This window comes from Lepidochelys kempii, chromosome 2 (genome assembly GCF_965140265.1).
Source record: "Lepidochelys kempii isolate rLepKem1 chromosome 2, rLepKem1.hap2, whole genome shotgun sequence".
Lineage (NCBI taxonomy): Eukaryota > Metazoa > Chordata > Testudines > Cheloniidae > Lepidochelys > Lepidochelys kempii.
Window position 1 is genome coordinate 43,909,204 of NC_133257.1, and position 26,181 is coordinate 43,935,384.

Below are 26,181 nucleotides of genomic sequence, written 5' to 3' on the forward strand. Positions count from 1 at the left end.
GTCTAGCACCATCCTCTCTGGAACCACCTCTCAGGTAGTTGAAAGCAGCTATCAAATCCCCCCTCATTCTTCTCTTCTGCAGACTAAACAATCCCAGTTCCCTCAGCCTCTCCTCATAACTCATGTGTTCCAGACCCCTAATCATTTTTGTTGCCCTTCGCTGGACTCTCTCCAATTTATCCACATCCTTCTTGTAGTGTGGGGCCCAAAACTGGACACAGTTCTCCAGATGAGGCCTCACCAATGTCGAATAGAGGGGGACAATCATGTCCCTTGATCTGCTCGCTATGCCCCTACTTATACATCCCAAAATGCCATTGGCCTTCTTGGCAACAAGGGCACACTGCTGACTCATATCCAGCTTCTCGTCCACTGTCACCCCTAGGTCCTTTTCCGCAGAACTGCTGCCTAGCCATTCGGTCCCTAGTCTGTAGCTGTGCATTGGGTTCTTCTGTCCTAAGTGCAGGACTCTGCACTTATCCTTGTTGAACCTCATCAGATTTCTTTTGGCCCAATCCTCCATTTTGTCTAGGTCCCTCTGTATCCTATCCCTGCCCTCCAGCGTATCTACCACTCCTCCCAATTTAGTATCATCCGCAAATTTGCTGAGAGTGCAATCCACACCATCCTCCAGATCATTAATGAAGATATTGAACAAAACCGACCCCAGGACCGACCCCTGGGGCACTCCACTTGACACCAGCTGCCAACTAGACATGGAGCCATTGATCATTACCCGCTGAGCTCGACAATCTAGCCAACTTTCTACCCACCTTATAGTGCATTCATCCAGCCCATACTTCTTTAACTTGCTGACAAGAATACTGTGGGAGACCGTGTCAAAAGCTTTGCTAAAGTCAAGAAACAATACATCCACTGCTTTCCCTTCATCCACAGAACCAGTAATCTCATCATAGAAGGCGATTAGATTAGTCAGGCATGACCTTCCCTTGGTGAATCCATGCTGACTGTTGGTGTAAGGTCAGTAAATCTGCTTGTAAGAGGCTGACATTTTTGAACAACGGCAACCGAAAGTGAAATAACGCGACATCTCTAGGGTCAGACATAGCCAAGTTAGCCACGTGCAGTTTCTTGCGTACATTTGTGTCTGCCTATCTTAGTCATGCAACTACTCAAGTACTCTATCAGAAATGTGCACACATACATGGTTGCAGGTACCAAACTGAATATCTGATTTGCTCACGCACATTGAATTTTTGCTTACATACTATACATTAAAAGAAAAGGAGGACTTGTGGCACCTTAGAGACTAACAAATTTATTTGAGCATAAGCTTTCGTGAGCTACAGCTCACTTCATCAGATGTGTTGGTCTCTAAGGTGCCACAAGTCCTCCTTTCCTTTTTGCGGATACAGACGAACACGGCTGCTACTCTGAATACTATACATTAGGTTCTTTGACTGCATATTTACAAGAGATTGGCCCTATGGACCTGTGTTATCAAGGTGGTCACAGGACTGGTGAGCCATAAATTAAGAAAAGTGATGGCTGTCAGCCCGTTAAACACTTTGGATATGATTTTTTTCTCACTTAGGCTTGTTTTTCATTGATTTCAAGAGTTGCTGCTGATTTCCACCAGTGTGAAGCAAGAATCAGGCCTTTAATTTAGTAGATATTTTGAAGATATCCAGTGCAGCTCTGAGGACAGAATTGGTACCAAGTTTCTGCTGTGCCATGCAATTCTATTAGCTTGTCCACTAAGAGCCAACGAGTTCCTGGAAACAGCACCATACTGCCTAGCAGGTATGATGTGATCACTCATGGGGTAGTTTTAGTTTACAAGTCACACAGAGGTGGGGCTTGTAACTAGGAGGTCAAAATATTTTCTGTCCCTTGGGTAATGAGATATGTCTACATTATGTTTTGCCCCCTAGTTTTCCTATTTGTTCAGAGTGATGTTTATCATCTTCTTCTCTAGTCCTTGTACGTGGCACATTGGGTCTTAGTTTATATTATGACAGTGTTGTTTAAAACTCATTAAAAGAAACTTTCACCTTGCTATAGAATATAGTGTGTGTAAATACCTGCCCTTGAATGATACGTGCCAGGAAGTGTTTGAAGCACCAAGCTGTAAACTACATACAGCCCAGTTTTGCAGGGACTCCCCAATCAGATCTGATTTATGTCATTCAAAAATTATGCTCCATGTGCTTCTGACTCTGGATTTCCTCCTTGTTTCTAGGTCCATCCCCTGGCCATTGCTTGAACTGCGAGCAACACAAGCTGGAGTTCTAGAAACAGGACATGTAGCTGCTTTGATAGTGCCAAGAATTCAAGACTTGCTTTTGCCCATTTCTCCAGACTTGCTCTTTAAGGGCAGATTTTCCACAAATGAACTTTATGCACCGTTCACATGGGTTTGCATTAGAAATGCACTATTTCCAAACTGCTTGAGCAGCTGCTGAAACAGATTTTCTTCTCTAAAGAAAAGCAGTACTTGTGGCACCTTAGAGACTAACCAATTTATTTGAGCATGAGCTTTCGTGAGCTACAGCTCACTTCATCGGATGCATTTAGTGGAAAATACAGTGAGGAGATTTATATACACACAGAACATGAAACAATGGGTGTTACCATACACACTGTAACAAGAGTGATCACTTAAGATGAGCTATTACCAGCAGGAGAACGGGGCGGGGGAACCTTTTGTAGTGATGATCAAGGTGGGCCATTTCCAGCAGTTCACAAGAACGTCTGAGGAACGGGGGGGGGGGGGGGGGGGGAGGGGGAATAAACATGGGGAAATAGTTTTACTTTGTGTAATGACTCGTCCACTCCCAGTCTCTATTCAAGCCTAAGTTAATTGTATCCAGTGTGCAAATTAATTCCAATTCCAATTAATTCCAGTCTCTTGAGACTGGGAATGGATGAGTCATTACACAAAGTAAAACTATTTCCCCACGTTTATTCCGCCACCACCCCCACTGTTCCTCAGAAGTTCTTGTTAACTGCTGGAAATGGCCCACCTTGATTACCACTACAAAAGGTCATGTCCCTGCTCCCCCCCCCCCGCTCTCCTGCTGGTAATAGCTCATCTTCAGTGATCACTCTCCTTTCAGTGTGTATCATAACACCCATTTTTTCATGTTCTCTGTGTATATAAATCTCCTCACTGTATTTTCCACTGAATGCATCCGCTGAAGTGAGCTGTAGCTCACAAAAGCTTATGCTCAAATAAATTGGTTAGTCTCCAAGGTGCCACAAGTCCTCCTTTTCTTTTTGCGACTACAGACTAACACGGCTGCTACTCTGAAACCTTTTTCTTCTCTGTCTACAAATGACCCTCTCTCTGGGCCTTATCCTGTAAGGTGCAGAGTGCCCTCAACTTCATTTAACTTCACAAGAACAGCCCCTCTCATGTGAAGCCCCTAGAAGTGGAAAAGGGTCAGTGGAGAAAATTTACCTAATAGGGGAACTTGCTCTCCTCCACCAGATAATTCGTTAATTACTATGTAGAAGACATCATGGTTAATGCAGAAACTTCCCTGTGCCGTTGTATTTCGGTGCCTCTAAGAGAGACAGTACTATACCACGCACTTTCTCAGACTTACCTTTGATTGATGTGTCAGATGAACTTTTGCATGAAAAAGTTATCATAAGCATAGCAAATCTTCTGCACTGATGTTACTTTAGAGATTGTAATGATAATACTTTTATTACATACAACCCCTCTGTTCTTCATTGTCTGTTTTCACAAATCAATAGATTTTTGTGAAAGAAGAGAGAGAAAGGAAAAGACAAAAATCCTGTGTATGAAAGTGGCGTCCCCAAACCTCTGTGGGTATAGGTTGCTCTAACACTTTTCCAGCCTACGCCTTTCGAGCTGCTACATACCTTGGTGATACAGCGTGGGAGTGACGCCAAGAGTATTGTAGTTATTGGCATTGTATTAACTGTGTCCCCTGTAAAAAGTACTGGCTGTGATCACCCCTTGTACGGGAAAGAGGATGCCTGGATTTCTGCACATTCTGTATACAATATTATAATCACCGAGCCCTTGCCCACATTTTATTTAAGGCCTCTCTCTCTGTTTTCGTTGGCAAATGGCCTGCAGTGCTGACTTGCATCTATTAATACAGAACCAGGGTAACACTCTGTACTTCTCACACACATGATTTTTAAAAGATGGACTCTTAGAGCCATATCATGAATATCCTGCCACTCTGATATCCTGGGTCAGGATGCCACCCGCCAGGCCCCTCAACAAGCTGTGGAATGTTTTTACTGCTTCTTTCTGCACAAACAATGTATTCCCTATTACCTCGGTAGGTATGCAGTTGCTGTGTGGATGGCAGCCCTTGTGTTCACAGATTTTGTACTACACATGCCAGTTCCCACCCGTGTTATGGTCAAGTTGTGTTGGCTAAAGTATGTGCTAATGCGCACTTCTATAGCATGGCAGGATACCTTCTCAGCAGCTCATTTTAAATTCATTTTAGGGACAGGCAGGATTTAGCCTGATTCTCTACTCCATTACGCTGGCCCAAAATAGATGTAACAAAAGGCAGAATTATGCCCTTACAAACTATGTCTGTGTTCATTTTCCTGTATTTTATTTGGGAACAGTGGACTTTGCTTTAATCAATTGCACCTGGCTGCACCAACTGACAAAGGTATAGGTGTATATAGGTTAAAGGAGATGTGCCATCCCCCGAGTATTAAGATATATTAATTAAGCCCAAGGATACACAGCATTTGCTAAAAGAGAGCTCATATGATCCAGGGCTTAAAGCACAATTTCTGGGGCTGGATAGTCAGTGCAGTCTGCTGATAAAAGCAAAAGACTGGGAGCCAGAAAATCAAAATAAAGCCACGAATGACTTGCCATTCACTGTATGCACCACTTCCTTGTGTGTCAGCACTGTGAGCGACAAGCATGCAGCTGAGGGTGGAAGCACAACACTAGTGAAGGCGATTAGAGCACCCTGTACACCGGGAATGAAATGAATGATTGGATCGCAAGACGCAAATGATGTTTAGCTGTACGTTTGTTATAGAAGTGAACTAACCACTTCTTTGACAATATGGGGTAGGTCAGAAGGCATATTATAACTCTGGCTTTGTCTGACTAGGAAAAGTGGGTGAGTTTAGGTTGGGCTTAGCTATCATGCGATAGCTAAGCTGGATTTAAATTCCATCTTTCTTCCAATGTAGATGTGGGGTAACACCTTTTAGCTCGATTTTAGCTAGTCAAAGGCTACGTTTACAGCTCTTGCAGCTGTGCCGCTGTAAGGTCTCTCCTGTGGCTGCTCTATGCCGATAGGAGAGAGCATCTCCCACCAGCATAGCACTGTCCACACCAGCACTTCTGTTGGTGAAACTTATGTCCGTCGGGGTGTGTGTGTGTGTGGTTTTTCCGCACCCTTAACCGACAAGTTTTACTGACAAAGTGCTAGTGTAGACATAGCCTAAAACTTGACCAGCTAAATCCCACTACATATGTTGGCTGAACTTAACTAGCTGTCCTAATCAAGACAAAGCCTCTGGCAGTGAGTGCAGCATGGATTTGAAACTATGGGCCAAATTCTCTGCTGGGGTAAATCAGTGCAGTTCCATTGGCAATGGCTCTCAGTACCAGTTTACACCAGCAGATAATAATAGGAGGGGGCTCAGGGATTGGGCAGGGGGTTGGGTGTGGGAGGGGGTGTGGGCTCTGGGATGGAGTTTGGGTGCGGGAGGGGATTCCGACCTGGGAAAGGGGGTTTGGGGTGTGGGCTCTGGCCAGGTGGCGCTTATATCAGGTGGCTCCTGGTCTGCAGTGCAGCGGGACTAAGGCAGGCTCCCTGCCTGCTCTGCCTCCATGCTGCTCCTGGAAGCAGCTGGCCTGTCTGGCTCCTGGGTAGAGGTGTGGCCAGGTGGCTCTGTGTGGTGTGCGCTGCCCGCTCCCGCAGGTGCTGCTTCCACAGCCAATGGGAGCTGCGGAGCCAGCATGGGGGCAGCGCGCAAAGCTTCCCTGGCTGCCCATGCGCCCAGGGGCCACAGGGACATGCTGGGAATGGTGAACCATGGCCGCTGAGAGCTCCGGGGGCCGTGCCTGCATATGGTCAACGTCAGCAAAATGTCTCGTGGCCTGCAATCAGATTACCCTGATGGACCGCATGAGGCCCCGCAGGCAGCAGGTTGCCCACCACTGCCGTAGTAGTTCCTTCTTTGAGCATTTCTTATGCTAATAATATAGGTTTCAGAGGGGTATACAGTTTTGTATTTTGCCTTTAATGATCATCATTGGTTCTTTTTTGCCATCACCTTTAATTATCATCATTGGGTTTTTTTCCCCTCCATATTTCATGCATTTCTCCTATTCACTGGATTATTTTTGGGGTCCACTAGAAAACTCAGTGTGCAGAATTTGACACAAAGGAAATTCTTTGCATTTATCTTTACGGAGCTAACCTCTCTCTTTCCTTTCGATAAACTAGATTGGAAAATAACTTATTAAAAACAAGTATGCTGTGTGAAGCATACCCCCTTCATTAGTTCTCTGGATTCTCTGTTTCTTAGTCTTAGCCTCAGTGTTCTAATGGGCCCTCCAAATGCATTAATGGGAGGACACTTTGTGGCTGGTATGCATAGTTCTCATGGCTCTGCAGTGAACGTCTATGTAGAAGAATTTCCCTTTGAGATGTCAGAATCCAGATTATCTGCAAGTAATATTGTAATGACGATCTGCTTAATCAGGTAGTTTGCTTATTAGCTACAATCCCATCTTCTGAATGCTCTAATAGTCCCTTTTATCGTAAATGCAATCTTATGTGCAGGAGTACAAAACAGTGCTTCTTTTTCATTCTCTTCCTCTAGTATTTAAGGGAAACCTCACACTTTGAATGATCAATTTGAAAAATGTAAAATGTTGCTGTGGCCTGCCTAATGGTGGCTGGTGGTATTCTTGTTTTGTTGAGTAGATGTTAATTCTCTAGTACTTGGAAAGGAGAGATTACAGGAAAGGCAGCCTCACATTCTGTCTTTCGGAGGGAAAACAAACCTGAATGACAGACTGATCCTTTTACTAGAATTGTGGGATGGGACTTTCAGAAGTTTCAGTGTTGGCTTGGGTACGTTCCCACTGAAGTCAATGAACATTTAACCATTGCGCCATAAACTCTTTCTTTTCTGCATCAGGCTCAGAACAACCCAACCTTCTTTGGCACCCAAGCAGTGAAGACTACTCCATGCCCTGCCCACCCTAGCTCTTATCCCTTCATTTTATCACCACCCCCAGTTTCAGAATCCTTTCATCTTCCTATCTGGAGATGCTCTGTCCCACCAGGGTTCACCCTATGGTGGCAGGTGGCTCTGCATTGTCAAGCGCAGCAGTCAGACCTAGTCTCTGTCTCTACTAGCTCAGACTGACAGCTGAGGCATTATTGGAGTGGTATAGATCCGCCTGCCCCTGATGTCCAGCCACAACTGAAGCATATAATGGGGGAAAATAGTCTCCAATGTGTCTGCCTGCAAGGTGTGCTACTCAGTCTTAGAAATGAGGAGGTGCCTTACCCCTGGCAAACAAACACTAAATATAGTGGTTAACTTGGTGGCAGAGAACCCCCCCGTATTTTATTTTCTAGTGAAAATATCTGCCTAATTGCACTGTGCAGCCAGCTGACCATAAAGGGATCAGAAGTTGTCACACCACAATTTGTATTTCAGCCTGGTGAAGAAGCTTGAAAAGCAGCAGGAGAGCAAAACAATCTATCATTCTTATATGGCACCCACCTGTGTTGTCTGAGCCCTCATGTACCCCAAATGCTGCACTAAGTTCAAATGTCTCAGATATGGGATCTTTTTGGTCAAATGTGCTGCCGTATAACTAAGCCCCTTCATTTCCAGTTTAAACTGATTTTTACCTAAAAATTCCCAGGTTTTACAAAAAGTATTATTCAGTTTTTTACCCTACTTTTGTATCATTAAAATATATAAAAAAGTACTTGTTTTATTAGGAAAATACAATACGTTGCATGAGATATATGTATTATGATAATACATTAATCTGTGTGTATATGCAAAGCTGCTTACAACGTAAGACTATGTATTAGTCTAGAAGATATGCACGATAAACAAACAGGCACGCACGCAAGCTCTGAAGTGCATGCGGATGTGAACGTACTGATGAATCTCATGCCCACATGTACACATTTCAAGCTGTTAGCAGATAACGGTTTAAAGAGTTGACACACTCAAATGGGAAGAAAACAAAAATCTGTATCAGAATACACTTCAGAATACAAGGAAGTATTCAAAAGTTTTAGAAAACAAAAACAGGAGAAAAGGATGAAGTTGAGTATATGCACTGCAAATGGTGTGGCCCAATTATTAAATGTAAAGATTTATAGGCTAATAGTTCTAAGTCTACAACAGTAAACTGTTTATTCAGAGGAAAAATTTTGGGGGATTAGAGATAAACTCAGAGGTGGCATTGTGTTTTGAGTTTTGTTTTAGTTGTCCAGCAAACGACATTGAGTAATGGAATTCAAAGCATTTATCTACTGAGTACTTTTTTTCTTGTCTTTCCGTCCACCAACATAAACCCTGATATTTACCCAGAAAAATTATGAATAGTCTTTTGCACTGATCTTCACCTGTTTTTTGTTGTGGTGGCAATAAACACTGATAAATTCCTGGGGAAAATTAAGTAAAATAAAAACTGAAAACAAAGGGCCCTAAGTATAACTGTTCCTTGTGCTAAGGTTTCTGTCATCTAAGTAACATGATCATATATGTGACACCCCTCTCAAATAGTTGTTAGCTGTTAGGTGACTATTGGTTGCAAAATGGTTGACCTGCTAGGAGGGTAAGAGGGCAAAGCTATTCAGGATCACATGGCCCTGCAACAGTCAATTGGATTGTATTTGGAAGTCCAAGCATGTAATAAGCTTTATTAATAAAGACTTGGTTCGTATGTTTAATTAGTTATCCCTCTGGCTCCCTGTTTTGTTGTCTATGTAACTACAGGATAAAAATGCGGCACATTTCCCCTACTTTCACACAATTAAAAACAGAGAGGGCCAGATTCTGCCACCCTTCCTCACACCGAATTGCTCTGCTGACATCACAGAGGTTGCATGAGGAATAAAGTTCTACTCCACATGACTAAAGGTGGAAGAATCTAGGCTGGAATCAGAAACAAAGGGGTTAAGTGTCACATCAGAAAAAGTGACAAATAGGCTCTTAAGAGAAAAAAACAAAAGGAAAAATGTGCATGCAAGTTTCACAAATACCAGCGCCACATACCAGGCCAGGGTGGTCCTTACAGACAGTTTTATGGAAGAGATGTTCTGTGTAGTTACTACAGAGCTGTGTTTTCTTCTTCTACCCTAAAAAGGCCCTTGAATATTATGAAGAATTTATGCAAGACAGTGGGTCTTAAACACTAACCTTAATGATCTCTAAGTGCTTGACTGACTCTGGGTTTATTTCCTAGATACAGCGCTACCATCTGTGCTTTCCAGTATTATCTATTTACAATTTTCCATGAAACCTTCATCGCCTCTGACTCTGCCTGATAAGTCTGGCCATAAACTTTCCATTCCTGTGGCGGAGAAAGATTGTTTTCACATTTAGAACTACAAACTACAATAAAAAATGAACATGCACTACAGAACAGGGCAGTCCAGGCACCTAGTCAGCTGGACCACCAGCACCTAGTCCACAACCACCAGCAAGATGAAAACTGAAGCCAAATGCACGGCCAGCCAAAGAACAAGGTGCCCTTTCTGTAAAGTCACCTCTGAGCACGGCCTGTGGGGCATGCTGCTGTCCCTCCCACAAGAGAATAGTCAATGCTGCATGATAGGACTTTGCAGTGCTGTACAGTCCAGTATTCATAGCAGTTCCATATGGCCAGTAGACCAAATAAAAGGCTGCTTCTTATGGTGCATGCTGCTTATTGATGCTTACTCCCAATATTGCAAACACACGACTGGCTGGTGATTCAGTCATCCGGGAGAGCTAGCTAGTACTCAGAGTTCTGATGCAGTTCAGTGTTTGTCATACAATCAGTTTTACATTAGGAGACATGGGCAGGTGAAAGTAAGGGCGTATTCTGCTTCTTCTCCAATTCTCCACTTGCCAGGCTTGAGTGACTCCTATTGACTTTATAGGAGAATATTATTTTGGAGAATGTTCTTGTCTTCGTATGTTGGAGAATGAGCATGGAAAGAATCCCTGCCCAAAAGCAAAATGAACATGTTTCTGTTGAAGAGTTTTGTAAATTCCATCTTTTCTTAGCAATGTTACAGGGTCATTACCTGAAACGGAGTTACTCCTGATTTATAGCAGTCAATCATGCCCACAAAGACATCTGTGTCCATGTTCAGAAATGGATTAACTTAATCTGTTCGGATTTCTATAGTGCTTTATTAGTAAAAATTTTATATGATTTTATATAACACCTGGAGACCTTATACACTGTTGGTAAGGGAATCTCCCCAGTCTTTATCAGTAGAATGAATAAAAATTTTCCATCTAGCCTTAAAAGTATCAGGCTAAGAGTGTGATAATGCAATGCTTTCTCTGGCAAAACTCCTTGCAGTTAAGGAGGCTTGAAACAGTAAAGATTTAAGGATCAAGCCCCTCTTTTGTAACACGTACAATATAGTTTCAGCTTTTCTAAAACCAGGCAGCATTGTGCTACTCCAGTGTTAGGCGCGTGTCACACCTTTGATACCCGTGGAATTACATTAGCATCAAACTGGAGTAACACTGCGGTGAATAAGAATCTGTGCATCCAAAAAGCATGTAGTGAGACTGAGAAAACTGTTCAGTGACTTGTAGATTTTAAAGAAAATGAAAAATGGGATCTTTTGTATTAGTCATTCTTATACTGAAAAATAGCACAAAATCCCTAATTTTCAGGTATTTCCAAATTATTGATCTATGATTACATTTAGGAGATGAGGTTCTCCAGGATGGAGTTCCTTCCATTTTTGTAGTTAGATAAGGAAATATATTTGTCGCCTTTGGGACATTAGAAAGGCTCAAGCAATTCTTTAGATATCGCTGATTTCAAGAGCACTTGAGGGCAAAGCTGAAAGAGTCTTGTGATGAAATGAGAATTTATTGTATTTTTCCACTCCATAAGAAGGCAAAAGGTTTACTGGCATTATTAATAAAGAAAAAAATCATATGGCTGCAAGTAAATGATTTAGTTAGTGTTACTGTCTGTAAGTTTTTGCTCTTCTGCTTGGCCGCTTCCTCCCAGCTGGGGGCTGGCTGTTGTGTGAACAGGCCAACGACGTCACGGAAAAGCCCTGTCTCTGATCAGATGGGCTTAATATAAACCAGGTTTGCTGAGAAAGAATTAGAGAGGCAGCCACTGAACAGGAGAGGATTTACTCCAGCAGACCAGTTCACTATATCACACTCCACTGCAAGAAATAGACAATAAGACCAAAGCTGACTGGTGGAAGAGACTGTGAAAAGTAAGGTGGTGCTGGCTGAAAAGTATTGGTTTGAATGTCTTACTTAAGTGAAGAGAAATTATAGAACTATGTAGATAAATGAAATATGTAACGTGGAATATAGTTTGAATATGGAATTGAGTGCACTACAGTAAGTTATAAGACATTGTCTTGTTTAGTTTATTAAACTGTGGAACTCTCTTAAGGAAGCACTACTAATGTAGACTGTTTATTATTCAGCCAAATCAAAGTTAACATTTCTCATTCTGTCTTTTTGACAGGGAAATGACAGCAAAATATATGCTTGAAAGTTAAAATATTTAATTTTGTTTGTGAAGCAGTGTTTGTTGGATGCCTGGTCTCCTGCTAAAAACATTTCTTGCTGGCAAAGGTTTATGTGACTGTATAGAATTCAGATGAACTCATTTTGCAACAAATGCTGTAATTACAGATAGAAAATGGCATTGGTCATAAGAGGCAATATGCTTGGTAAAGGCTGATATTCAACTTACAGGTATAGTCTGCTGTTTTTCAGCACATTTGTTTTATGACCTGCTCCGTACCTGCTCTAAAAAGTTTTCAAGGGTTTCCTGAGTTAGAAGAAGTCATTGGTAGTGTGCAATTTGATGAGCTGTGCACTTTTTGCAAACACGAAAGAGTAATACAGTTGGAAAGCAGCCCAGGATGTTTTAATAGCAGATGCTCTCTTTGTTAATATGCAGAAGAGAACTGAGAGCCATCAGACTTAAGTCTAACAAAGCAAAATGTATAAATAACTGTCACCTTGGGAACTGGAGAGCATCAAAGTAACTTTCCTAAAAATGGTAGCTGTGGACCACTAGGAAAGACATCACAACATTCTGCCTCCAACCAAGGCAAAATCCATTCAAAAGCCAAATGTCATTAAAAGCCATGTTTAGACAAGAGGAGCTAGCCTGACTAGCTGCTCCTCAGCCAAATTAATTTGTTGATTTAAAAACTGTAAATGTATGAGCTATTTTCTCCCAGAGATAGCTCCCCTAGTGGTGTGATCAGGTACATACTCTGGGATCCCATCAGATCTCATTCTGCTCTCTCTTACACCCGTTTGATACCAGCTTAATTCCAGTGTGTGCAATGGAGTTGCTCTTTTTTTTTTACACTGGTATAACTGAGCACAAAATCAAGCCCCTTATAGTAAGACTTGTTGATGTGGTTCTTTTTCCACCGGAGGAAATGATCTAAATGTGCAGAGTATAATGTTTGTTGTTCTCACAACAGATTCAACTGTCAGTTGAGACTAAGCATGATACTTTGCAGGCAAAGAACAATTTCTTGTTTAACAAAGCCCCGGCAGATTCCGCTGGACTTTACCTGGGTATGCAGTGATGGGAGAGGGTGCAAGGAACCTTCACTCCATTGCATGGTCTGTGTAAGGGACAGGCAAAACTGCGGTCTCTGTTTTTCTCCCTCTGCACACCCCTTGAGGTGCACAGTGCCCCAGAATGGGCAGGGACCAGCACACTGGGAATTATGCCCTCTCTGAAGGTGGGCACTGTCCCCCATGTGATGGATTGCTATGAAAGACATTCTGCCTCCTACTGCTCCCTTTGGGGCAATGCAGCTCCACACCATCCCCAAAGAAGGGCTGTGCCTAATATTCACAACTAGGGGGAGACAAAGATAGGGCTTAGTATGTAATGCTGATTTCAACCTGAATCCTAAAGCCATGACTATGGCTGGCGAATTAGAAATGTTAGAGGCAAATGAAAGAGGCAGCCGTTTTAATTCTTCTTTGGTCTGTGCACGAGGCATTTGCAGATACACAGGATATACCTTACCTATGGGTTTTTTTAACATGGAGCCCATTTCAGATTCCTGGTGTGCAACATTTGCGACTTTGCTATTTTTCACTAGGGAAAACACATGACTCTGAATCATGTCACCCTGCGTCACAGCAGCAGCGTGCTGCACGCACAGCAGCAGCGCTGGAGCATCCCTGCTGATGGAAGGCACCTGGCCGTCCACAAAGACCCCCACGAGTACAACGTGCGCAAGAGATACACTATGAACCCCGATGATTATTACCGAAGGAGTTGGTCGTCCGAGTCCTCCGATTCAGTCATTTCCTCCGAGTCCGGAAATACCTACTACCGGGTGGTCATGATTGGGGAGCATGGAGTGGGAAAATCTACCTTGGCCAATATCTTCGCAGGCGTGCATGACAGCATGGACAGTGACTGTGATGTGCTAGGAGGTAGGTCATTGCATTCTGCATTGTTTACGTTTATTTAAAGCCTTTCCTGTCAATTGTCATCAGCAATAAGACAGAAAATTAGTGACGTCATTTAATCTGGAGTGCCTGAAACTGAGGTAATGCACACTTGGCCCTTATTTTCAAAGCTGATTCCAGCACGTGCATCTGTCTCAACAATCGGGCTATGAAAAAAGACACTCACTGACAAAGGTCTAAGTCTGCTGAAATACAGAGAAAGGAGACCAGTATAGCTTCTGAACCCTTTCTTTTTAAAAAAGGCAGTTGGAATCTGATTAATTCTTGATTGTGATATAAATACATTACTTAGAAGGCCTGAATCAGATCTTATACCAGTTTCACACTGGTGTAACTACAAGCTCCAGTGGATCAACTCCTGCTTTACCCTGGTGTGAGGTAATAGCCTGGCCTGTAATTTGCACTGCCAGCCTTGTGATGCTATTGTTCTATGAGAAATCAGTGCGTAAAATCATTTGGAATTTTAAAGAAACTGTTAAGAGCTACATATCAGCAAGAGATAAGGGTAGAAAAATAATAATCCCTGCCCTGCTTTACAGGTACCACCAAAATACTTGCTGGTCATTAAGTAATCCCACCAAATTTGTATGAAATTTGTGTATAAATTGCCTCAGTATAAGTTATTTGGGTTCTTCTCATTAGCATTTCATATCACCTGCATGGCACAGATCCCCCACTTCCCAGAAGCGAAGAGCAGATAACGATGCCTCAGTAGTGTGAGGAAAAAGTCCTGCTCCCCAATTAATTTGAGGAAAAAGAGGAGGCTGACATGGTCTGCAGCTCTTTGCTAGGCAAGTTCCCTTTACTATGCACCTCTGTTTTAGAGTGAGGGGACTCGTATTTTCATTATTCCCAGGGATCAATTAAAGCTAAAGGCCAAACAGTGGCACTGAGTCATGGGCCATGTTTTATGTGCGGGATACCACTGGGGAGGAGCTTTGCTGCAGCAGGATCTCCTACGGCTCTGAAGACGTGGATACGGTCACCCTTTGGAGAAAGGGCAGGGGTTGCTCCCATTCTGGCTGGAAAAGTTTCACTGACCAGCGCAGATGGCCCCATCCCTCCACTGCTGCTTGCCGCCCTGCCTCTTTGGGATGCCTAGCCAACAGGCAGCACCAGAGCAATCTTTGTGTGCCGGGCTAGGAACGATTTATCACTTAACATGGCCTGGAATTAAAAATACAGGGTCCAAATCCTGCTTGTGCATGACCACGGGCTGGAAATATAAATCTTGGGAGCCTGAGGGGAACTTGAGGACCCCTTTGATGCACTGGACACGGATCAGCCAATCAGGCGTGTTTTCTTTTAATCTTCCACTGAGTAGTCCTGTGATCATGCAAGACATCATTTGCACTAGGCGGGCCTTCTAGCAGCTATCTAGCCTGCACTCCAGCAGCATGTAAAGTACAGCACAGAACAAGCTTATGGTCACTTCCACTCTTCTTTCTTGCAGACTTGCAAAATTGCCCTGAAAATCTACTAGCCCAGGCACCCCGCCTAGTCACCCACCTTCACAGTTATGAGGCGGGGTGGGGAGGGGCGAAGTAATCCCCAAACCAATGATAATATTTTACTTATCTGACAAATTTTCCTTGTCCCAGGGAAATGGAATTTTGCACAGCTGCTTTATGCTATATGATGGACCAGATCTTCTGTTGGATGTTGGTGCTTTGTGCTGCACTGTTGACAGCATGTGTCCTTACAACAGGTGTAACCAGAATTCAGAGGATCACCCCAGTCAAAGGGAGCCTCCAGTTAGTGTAGAATCAGTGTAGCAATGCCTATGTTGTGCTATCTCCCTGCTGCTGATGTAGGGGACATGGGTGGGATGCTCCTATGCCATTGTTCCAAACACTGGGAGCTGCCAGAAGCCAGGGTAAGGTAGAACAGCCTTCAAGCTGCTCTAAACTTACTCCAGAGGACCAGTCCTCCAGAGAGCAGCCCCAAGATGAGCGGGAGTGTGAAGGTGAGCTTTATGCCTCCTACAGCCTGCACTCTGTTCAGCTCTGCTGGACTCAGACATTTGCCCAGGATTAATCTAAGGCACAAGCACAAAGGAGAACCTACTGGGACTAGAAGTGAAATTGCTCCTGTTGGTTAGTGTTTTCTTTTTGCTTTCCTCCTTTAGGCCCATCTACCCCCAGGTGGCCAGCTGTGTCAGCCCAGTGCCCTTTTGTTCACAAAGAGTTTCCCATTTTAAAGTTTCTGTGGCAGAACTGATTTAAAAAAAAATTTGGCTATTCTTTAGTTACCCTTGGCTCATTCTACTCCATGGCCTCACTGTTTTCTGGCTTCCAGGAGAGTCCAGGATTAGGACTTGGGGAAAGATCACTTCACAAAAGCACAGTGGGAGCTTATGAGGCAAGAGCCTTTATTTAAAATACAGTAATATCCTCCATCAGAGTGGTTTGGATAGGTGCTCTGAACAGCATGGTGATGAATGTAAGCTGTCTGCCCTAACACTGGATTTTATTATGCTAGCAGTAACACAAGACTAGAGATGGACCCAAACCAAAAACATGCTTTCGAACACCCCAAACTTCAAAGGAGTGAAAGGGACGGGGAATGGAATCCAAATTTCACAGTGTCCCTTGATCTCTATAATGGCTTGGCGCAGACCTCAGATCTAAATACCTCTGAACCGTGTGTGGTTTGAAATCCAGATATGAATTTTGCTGGTCCTTACCCAGGGTTAGGCAGGTTCTGCCACTTCCTACCAAACTGCTGTGAAGTGCTTCATCACCTCTTTAATGTTCATAGGTGAACATTTAGTGAGAAGCACTAACCTGGGACAGGATAAAGCCAGGGGAACGAGGGACAGTTCAGGGGACTGTAGTGCAATAGCAGCATCTGTTTTATAGAGCCCAGCAACCTTTGCCTCACACACCGCTGCCCGTTGCTAGGGCTGCTGGATGGCTGAACTGCTCAGAGCAGCAGTGATTGTTCACCCGAAAAGGGTCCCCGCTAGAGTGAAAACAAATATTTTCCATTACTAAGCCTTGCTGGAGTCTGTACGTCTGTCAGCTGCTCCCAGGGGGTCAAATGTTCAGTGTTTGATTTATTTCTTTCACTGGTTATACTCCTCTTCCCCCTCCCCCACCGTATCCCTGCCCTGCATAGGATAAAAAGCTTTTCAGCCAAAATCATGAACACTAGTTGCAAAATCTTTCACTCTCGTTCATTTGCCATGAAAATTAAGAAAAAAACCGTAAAGAGACATAGGGCCACATGCACTGCTCGTGAAAGTGGATACAACTCCACTGAAATCAGTGGACTCGCCCCAACAGTGAATTGGATTCACTGAACTCAACCTGGAACAAATTATATGTATATGGCAATTTTTCTTTATTGCTACATATATGACAAAAGGAAGGGATGTATTGCTAACATTTGTGGATTTTTATTCTAGAAGACACATATGAACGGACCTTGATGGTAGATGGTGAAAGTGCAACCATTATGCTGCTTGACATGTGGGAAAATAAGGTATTGCATTCAGTTCATTTTATTCCAGTGCCAAAGGGAAATTAAGTATGAATGAGTAGCAATACTCTAGTTCTGCTAGGAACATGCAGTGGTTCAACAAGTAAGGAGGTGTTATCCATAATTCTATGGTCAGTGAAAGCATGGGGACTTTAACAATGTCCAAGGTCCTCCATCTAAGTTTGAAAATGGCAAAGAAATTTCTTTGTCTGATTTATTATTAAAAACAAAAATGCCGGAAACATGATCAGAGCTAAATTTGACCTGGGCATAAGCAAACACAAGTTAATGAAGTCTATTGGTCAATTTTTGCCCTGGTTTGTGCTGGTGTACATCCCTGTTACTTTGGTTTTATACTGGTGTAACTGTGATCAAAACCATACCCAGCAAAGTTACACCATGGTTGAATTTGGATTGAGTAATATTACACTTTTTCTGTAAACACTCAGGTGGGCTTCCAGTTAAGAAAGCCAGGCTTTTGCTAATGCTGGCTGTATCTATTTTATATTACCAGAGTGAAGAAGAATGGATCCAAGATCACTGCATGCAAGTAGGAGATGCATACTTGATTGTCTACTCCATCACAGACCGAGCGAGCTTTGAGAAAGCCTCTGAACTAAGAATACAGCTCCGCAGGGCACGCCAAACCGAAGATATTCCCATTATTTTAGTGGGCAACAAAAGCGATCTCGTCAGGTGCCGTGAAGTCTCTGTGTCAGGTATGGAAAATTACCATGACAACCACTTTATAACTTTAAGAGCCATATATTGTCCTAGATCTGCTTGCAGAATTCCCACTGATGTCTGGAGTACTCTATGGCTGAGAATGGGTGGAATGGTTCAATAGCAAAAAACAAACAAACAACCTCAACCCCAAAATCCCCAGTTTAAGGGCCTGATTCAGCTCCCATAAATGTGAATTAAAAGGCTCTCTTTAATGGGAGATGAATCGAGTCTTTGGTCAACTAAGTCTTTTCTGGAAACTTATCCATGAGTGTTGGATGTGCAGTGTCTACAACAACACAATAAAATAAATCAGCATAACCAGAAATGGATGAGAAACTCCCCCCAGCTTAGGTTTCAACACAATCCGATGACCATTGATTGTAGAGCTTGACCTTTCCAAAGGTATTCACCCTCTCCTCTGTATTCCAAGAAGTTCCTCTGATAGACCTTTTCCCAGGTCCCCATGCAAGGGGAAAGGAAAGCTGATCTGGACTTTACCCTGCATTCTGGCCCCTGTCACAATGGCCCTACATGAAAACTTCTCACTGGGGTACGTAGAGCAGTAGAGCAAAAGAGCTCAGTAATATTACTAGGCTTCTTATTTTCATTTTCACATTCTTCCTCGTGCTGGGCTGTTTAAGGCACTTTGCCTCGAGTGAAGGCAGGAAGGTGGGTTTCATTCTAAGCACTCTATGAGTCAACCACCTGATGTGTTTGGAGAGGGAGGGGAGTATCAGAGCATGCTGGTATCCATTTAGAAGAAGATCATTAGAGTTAGTTTAGGTTCAAATATAAAAAATAAGGGCCAAGATTTCAAAGTGGCTTCTAAAACTATGGGCATAATTTAGCTAATACCTAATTTTTTGCACATGTTGCTGTTCACCCTAAAGTTTTTGCTGTTCAAAGACTACGATTTGTATATGCAATCTGTGGGCCCAGTCCTACTCCTTTCGATGTTAGTTGCAAGTTTTAACATTGACTTCAATGAGGGTAGAGTCAGGCCTATATTTACACATACAAATCAGGTAGGTAGGAACTTACCCATTCGGGGCATTTCTACACTGCAATAAAAGACCCATGGCACAGCCATGGCTGGCCTGGGTCAGTTGAGTGAGGCTCAGGCTGTAGGGCTATAAAATTGCAATGTGATCTGAGGGCTTGGGGGAGCCTGGGCTCTGAGATTGCAAGGGGAAGGGCTTAAGCTCCAGCCCAAGCCTGAAAGTTTATACAGCAATTTTATACCTATACCGCCCAAGCCCTGTGAGCCTGAGTCAGTTGACCTGGGATCTGAGACCTGGGGTTGAGGGTTTCTACTGCAGTGTAGACGTACCCTAAATGTGCATGTGGAAATCTGAGTTTTGGCATATGCAAAATTATGCCTGCAATCTTCAAAGCTGCATTTTGAAAATATGGCTGTAAATGGATCAAGCAGTATATTGCTCTCAATAATGGTAACCTCATTGCCTCTGTCACGAGTCACTGAGGTTTCCCTGAAGTACAAGTGACTCTATTTGGGGCATTTATAGATAGCTCACATTCTGTACTGCGCATGGCACTGTGTTCAGCAGCTTTGCCCTTCTCCCTTTTGCTTAGGGAACGTGCCCTATCTGAACGCTATCCCTACTGACATAGATCCCTTACCATTTTACAGAGGGCCGAGCTTGTGCTGTTGTGTTTGACTGTAAGTTCATCGAGACCTCCGCAGCTGTCCAGCACAACGTGAAGGAGCTGTTTGAAGGAATTGTGCGGCAAGTCCGGCTAAGACGAGACAGCAAGGAAAAGAACGAGAGGAGGCTGGCATATCAGAAGAGGAGAGAGAGCATTCCTAAGAAAGCCAGGCGGTTCTGGGGCAAAATAGCTGCCAAGAACAACAAGAATATGGCCTTCAAACTTAAGTCTAAGTCTTGCCACGACCTATCAGTACTTTAAGAAGGTTGGACTATGACACATGTTCTCTTCTGTGGACATTGTTTAACTACATTGTGAACAATAATCAATCTATATTAGATTGGACTACAAGAAAAACATTTTTGACTTGGATTCACGGTTGTGATTGTGACAAAAATGTGCTGGCAATAAGCACAGCACAATGCATGGAAAACAAAAGCCTTTCTTAATTTTTTTGTCAGTAGTTTTTGAAAAAGCTTTCTCTTATACACCAGAACATCCTAAAGTTAAGCAGGGTGTGTTTTTAAATGTATTTCTTGTTTCTCTTGTTGCCTTTGGATAATAGTATAAGAACCTAAACACTCATGATCTGGGGAATGAATTGCACCCCCTCATTATTTTTGGAAAAATGTGTAGCGAAATGATGAACTCACTGAGAACTGATCCTTTGCCAAATAGTTGGTCTGATTTTCTTAAGCATCCAAAATCTGCATTTCTCTAGAATAGTCACTGAGACACTGTCTTGTTTCCAGGGGTAACACCCATGAACATACACATCTCTTACTTCTAAAAATTTAATATTTAATGGAAAAAGTACTTCTAGCCAAATGATTTTTCCCCTATGATTTTCATACGGTGGGACTGTCAACAACAAAAAAATCAGATTAAAATGCAAAATGCATGAAGCGAGAGATGCCAAATTTTAAAACCACCTGATCTTTTATAAGAAACCACATGGACTTTTTGTACCCAGACTTGTGTATGTCGGAGCTGTGCTGTATTTATTTCATTGCAAAGCAATAAGCATTTTTAGTATTGGGGGTGAAAATGTATTTATTGTCAGGTTTCTTAAGAAAAACTCTTTAATGTTTTCTAGCTAATATCTTTTTCAGATTATGCAAGTTTTTATTTACATGCCTTGTAATAAAACAAACAAAATATTTGACTGCCTTTGAGTACCAACATGAAATCTCAAAGATTTTATTGGAAGTTAAAGAAAAGATTTTGATTGTTTGGAAAGCATCTTATGTGTGTGTACACTGAAGATACCTAACAGGTATTGCTGATTACAGACTACTTAGCAATTTAGAATCACAAGCAAAAATACCCAAGATATTGTAAAATGCTCTTAATGCCCAATATTCCTTATACCCAGAGTGGCACTATGGTGATAAAGATAATAATAGTTCATTCATATAGAGTGTATTTTGTTTAGAGATCTCAAAGCACTCTACAAAGAAAGATAAGCATCGTTATCCCCATTTTACAGATGGGGAAACAGAGGCAGAGAAGTGAAGTACCTTGCTTAAGGTCACAAAGCATGTCACTGGGTGCTAGAGCGGGAAAATCTCAGTCCAGTGTCCTATTCCTAAAGTAGTATTTGAAATAAGGGTGTTGTTAACACAGAGACCCACTCTGGATTGGGATATTCAGGGACTTTGGGTTCATAACTCCAAGGTCAGGGCAGATGTGCAGCAGTTCTAACATGCAAACTGGTAACTGTGATGGGCCAAATGGCCACCCTAGTAGCTCAGGTACCACAAAGATGGGTGTAATATAGATAGACACACAGAAGTGAACTCCACATCCTGTGCTGTACAGGATTTGTTTACAAAAGGCCTGGAGTCAGCTTGCTGAGTGTTTGAAGAACGCTACCTCTACTGACAGACTAGGTTTAGTACTGCCCATCAGGGAGTGAGCAAACAACTGTGCAGAATTCATACTTCCCAAAGAATACTACTTCTGCTGTAGAGTACATTTCCTAGCAATTTGCCTGAAATAATATAATTCGGTATTTGGAACACAGAAGAGACAAGAGCACCACGTGATTCTATGAATTCAGAGGAAAGTGTAATTTTGAAATGAATGTTTTTTGCATGGCCTGGATACAATTTAAACATAGAATCATAGGACTGGAAGGGACCTTGAGAGGTCATCTAGTCCAGTCCCCTGCACTCATGGTAGGACTAAGTATTATCTAGACCACCCCTGACAGGTGTTTGTCTAACCTGCTCTTAAAAATCTCCAGTGATGGAGATTCCACAATCTTCCTAGGCAATTTATTCCAGTGCTTAACCACCCTGACAGGTAGGAAGTTTTTCCTAATGTCCAACCTGAACCACCTTGCTGCAATTTAAGCCCATTGCTTCTTGTCCTATCCTCAGAGGTTAAGAAGAACAATTTTTCTCCCTCCTCCTTGTAACAACTTTTTATGTACTTGAAAACTGTTCTCATGTCCCCTCTCAGTCTTCTCTTCTCCAGACTAAACAAACCCATTTTTTTCAATCTTCCTTCATAGGTCATGTTTTCTAGACCTTTAATCATTTTTGTTGTTCTTTTGTGGACTTTCTCCAATTTGTCCACTTCTTTCCTGAAATGTGGCACCCAGAACTGGACACAATACTCCAGTTGAGGCCTAAGCAGTGCGAAGTAGAGCAGAATTACTTCTCATGTCTTGCTTACAACACTCCTGCTAATACATCCCAGAATGATGTTTGCTTTTTTTGCAACAGGGTTACACTGACTCATATTTAGCTTGTGGTCCACTATGATCCCCAGATCCCTTTCCGCAGTACTCCTTCGTAGGCAGTACTTTCATATTTGGTCAATCTAAAGCAGTCCAGACAGAAGTATTCATTACAATATCATAGTTTAGAGCTACTGTACTAACAGAGCCTGGTACCATTCAAAACTTGCAGCAGAAAGAAGTGGGCAAAACTTTTTAGCCATTAGTTATTTTCTTCTACTATATAAGTTTCATTGAATTAATGTCCTCAAAATTGCTGAGGGGGTGGGGGTGGGGGGAAATTCCTTGGCCTGTTCCATTTCAGTCAAGCCACGGTATTTTATAACTCCAAATCAAACAGGAGTTTGAATCTATACAGTCCTAGTCTTCCAAACAGAGGTGTTAAGAGTGGAAGCCAGTAATTTTTTACAGCACGGTTGGTTGGCACATATAGTGTCGCCAACCCCAAATATTAAATAAATCATGTCAGGGCCACAAAATTAAAGAGATTGGCTTAAAAATCATTAGAGCTTTTTAAATAAAAAACTGGGGTTCTTTTTATTTGCTTTCGGCTTCATAGCCTTTAGTGTGCTCTTGCTTCTTCTTTTTGAACTTTTCTCTTGAAACCAGGAGGGCTAGAAACTTTGAGTTGGCAGCACTGAACATACTATGGCTAGAGACAACTGTCTAATTTCAGACATGTTTACAACCACTTAGCTCAAGTGGGTCATAAGGGAATGGACAGCAGAGAAGGCACTTCTGCAGGCTGGAGTTGTATTTGGATAAACACTACGTAATCTCTCTGAGTAGCAAAGAGAGGATGAGCTGAGAGGAAAACCTCATCTGGGCCAAAATCTTTTAGAGGGGAGTGTGTCTGAGTAAACACACCATTAGCCCTCTTTCCTTCCATTCCTGTGGAAATCATCCCATGGAACTTCACACAGCTGGGCCTCTGTGGGGTTTGAGGAAGCATTTTTGAGCAGAGAGGTGGGGCTGGAGTGTTACCCCAGTGGATTTACCTGACTAAATTCATGATGTTAGTATCAGCATGAACTACAGCTTTGCATCTTGAAACCATCCCTGGGTGAATGCACTGTCGGCCAGTGGTGGGCAACAATGCGTGAAGAAGGTATGGTGCATGGCGGGCAAGCAGCCTGGCGAGTGCCGCAGAGAGTCTGGGCATCCTTGTGGCTGCCCTAAACCTCCAAGGAATGCCCAAGAGCTTCAGGATATCTCTGTGGATCTAAAGTCCCCTGTGGGTCAGGATGGCATTGCTTCCTGCCCATTCTGTGATCAAACTCTGACTCTATCTTATAGTGGAACAGAAACTCTACAGCAGGGGTGGGCAAACTTTTTGGCCTGAGCGCCACATTGGGGTTCTGAAACTGTATGGAGGGCTGGGTAGGGAAGGCTGTGCCTCCCCAAACAGCCTGGCCTCTGCTCCCTGTTTGCCCCCTCCCACTTCCCGCCCCCTGACTGCCCCCCTCAAAACCCCTGACCCATCCAACACCCCCTGCTCCTTGAACCCTGACTGCCCCCTCCCAGGACCCTCTGCCCCTTATCCAACCCCCCCACTCCCCAACCCCTTACCATGTCACTCAGAGCAGCAGGACTGGCAGCCGTGCCGCCTGGCTGGATCCAGCCATGCCACTGCACTGGCTGGCAGGAGCTCACAGCCCTGCTACCCAGAGCGCTGGTGGCATGGCTAGCTGAGGCTGCAGGGGAGTGGGGACAGCAGGGGAGGGGCCAGGGGCTAGCCTCCATGGCAGGGAGCTCAAGGGCCAGGCAGGATGGTCCTGTGGGCCGGATGTGGCCCGCGGGCCATAGTTTGCCCACCTCTGCTCTACAGCCTCAAAGCTGTGGATTTTTTTCACCTAATGTTGGCCTTCTCATAGGTTCTTCCATGGGAGAAGGCAAGATACATGCCTATTTAGCTATATTTAATGCACTTTCACTGCAGTACCTGAGTCCTTTGTATCCATATTTATAAAGATGTCTCAACCTAACTTCTAATTATATGCCCACAATCAGTTATGGGCATAATGGGAGACATCCAAATGCCTTATTAAAGGCTACTAAGATGTCTATATCCTAATATTTGTGTTTTTCAAATTTTCACTCAGAATTGTCACTAGAGCATCACTTCAAAATAATTTGTTCCTTGGAATCTAAATTTAGTCAAAAGACAAAATGGCCCATTTAGAGAGATGACTATAGAGAATGGGGTAGGGGGAGGAATAGCTCAGTGGTTTGAGCACTGGCCTCCTAAACCCTGGATTGTGAGTTCAATCCTTGAAGGGGCCATTTAGGGAGCTGGGGCAAAAGTTGGGGATTGGTCCTACTTTGAGCAGGGGGTTCAACTAGATGACCTCCTGAGGTACCTTCCAACCCTGATATTCTAATGGACCATTGTTTTATTTTGACATTTACAAGAGAAATATGAGTCATGATCATAGCTGATTATCATCAAGTTACTAGATACAGAAAATTTCACCCTTCATAACAGCTGGCTGGTAAATAATCATGTTAGTTAATTGGTACCTTAAATACTTGGTAAATATTGACACTTCAGACCTTTACTATCCACAAGCCTGTTAGGTGTTGATTTCAGAGGGCAGTTTCAAGAAATGTGTAACATCATAGAACAATGTCAGGGGCCCTACTGGGGTACCTATAAATAAACAAGTGCTATAGGCATTCTAACTATGGAAGAGGCATGGAAATTGTGAAAACAAGCGACAAACAAATCCCAAATGCAAAAGCATCAGAAAGCATACAAAAAAGCGGTTCGGGGACTCAAACCATTGTATTGGCTACTCATGAAGTCAGGGCTACAGTAATAGAAGCTAACAAGATCATTGCTCCGTTGTCCACAGAGATCTGGCAGTAACTGTGGAATCGTTGAGTCATAAGATTGATAGATCCAAGGCAACAACTGTGAAATTCCTGGAGCCTGGATAAAATAAAATAAACATAGCAACCAAAAATTCTAAGATCATGTGAAATGACTAATTATTACAATAATAGCTCTCTTAAAAAGACAAACTATATCAGTGACATGAATTAGGTAGAAAGTTCCACTTTCAATTAATTTCATCTTGACAGCTTTAATGCCAGAGGAAAGGTTTCTTTATTAAAGTTTTAAGGAATAACTATAATAGTCACTAGGTTCCCACCTGATATCCTACCTGAAGGAATTACATTATCTCTGTTGTGACAGCACATGCATCTCTAGCATATTAAACTGCACACGTTTCGTCTTGTGAGGATTATTGATAACATTTAGGCAAGTTTAAGATATAGATTATAAAAATGGCTAGATGAATACTGCATGGTTTTAATCCACATATGTGCAATATTTTTAAATTACACCCCTTGGAAATCTTTACAGATAAAGGGCCAGATTCTGGGTCTACTGAGGGTATGTCTAGACACCTGTGGCTGGCCCGTGCCAGCAGACTTGGGCTTGTGGGGCTTGGGCTGCGGGGCTGTTTCACTGTTGTGTAGACTCCTGGGCTCGGGCTGCAGCCTGGGCTCTAGGAGTCTGTGAGGTGGGAAGGTTCCAGAGCTCAGGCTCCCGCAAGAACCCAGAAGTCTATATGGCAATGAAACAGCCCCGCAGCCTGCACCCTGCAAGCCCGATTCAGCTGGCATGGGCCAGCTGCCGGTTTTTCTTTGCTGTGTAGAAATACCAGGCTGGTTTGTGCCACCTTGGTGTCTGGCTGTGAATGAAAGAGGGAGACAAAGGGCTCAGAAAGATGGAGCCTAACTTCCTGATAATGATGATTATGCTGATAACATTGTTGACGCAGCAGACATAGCAGTGCAGTATTGGGGTGGGGAGCTGGACTGCAATTAGACACCTGCGTCTGGGCCGTGCCAGCTGACTC

At 43.1% G+C, this 26,181-nt stretch overlaps 2 protein-coding genes across 3 annotated transcripts in view; both read left to right on the plus strand.

The window, feature by feature from the left end:
• Nucleotides 1-11,305: 11,305 nt before the first annotated feature.
• Nucleotides 11,306-20,723, plus strand: GEM (GTP binding protein overexpressed in skeletal muscle). 2 transcript variants are annotated; one of them, XM_073330571.1, is made up of 6 exons: nucleotides 11,306-11,438; nucleotides 11,869-11,931; nucleotides 13,314-13,653; nucleotides 17,099-17,175; nucleotides 17,687-17,891; nucleotides 19,550-20,723. In XM_073330571.1, exons 3-6 carry the CDS (start codon nucleotides 13,323-13,325, stop codon nucleotides 19,825-19,827), a joined length of 891 nt encoding a protein of 296 aa, XP_073186672.1. In that variant the 5' UTR covers nucleotides 11,306-11,438; nucleotides 11,869-11,931; nucleotides 13,314-13,322; the 3' UTR covers nucleotides 19,828-20,723. The 2 variants fall into 2 exon arrangements, with proteins under 2 accessions (XP_073186672.1, XP_073186670.1); XM_073330569.1 differs by lacking the exon at nucleotides 11,869-11,931.
• Nucleotides 20,724-23,429: 2,706 nt separating this feature from the next.
• CDH17 (cadherin 17) overlaps nucleotides 23,430-26,181 on the plus strand; it is a 61,360-nt gene continuing 58,608 nt past the window's right edge. The window contains exon 1 of the mRNA XM_073329319.1: nucleotides 23,430-23,546. Coding sequence (XP_073185420.1) covers nucleotides 23,430-23,546 — 117 coding nt within the window. The remainder of the gene's footprint in view (nucleotides 23,547-26,181) is intronic.

What these genes read in the sequence shown, in the direction of transcription:
- GEM (XM_073330571.1), top strand. Translation starts at nt 13,323, where the DNA reads ATGACTCTGAATCATGTCACCCTGCGTCACAGCAGCAGCGTGCTGCAC. An exon ending in TTGACATGTGGGAAAATAAG is followed by an intron (nt 17,176 to 17,686) that starts GTATTGCATTCA and finishes TTATATTACCAG; the next exon opens with AGTGAAGAAGAATGGATCCA. An exon ending in CCGTGAAGTCTCTGTGTCAG is followed by an intron (nt 17,892 to 19,549) that starts GTATGGAAAATT and finishes ACCATTTTACAG; the next exon opens with AGGGCCGAGCTTGTGCTGTT.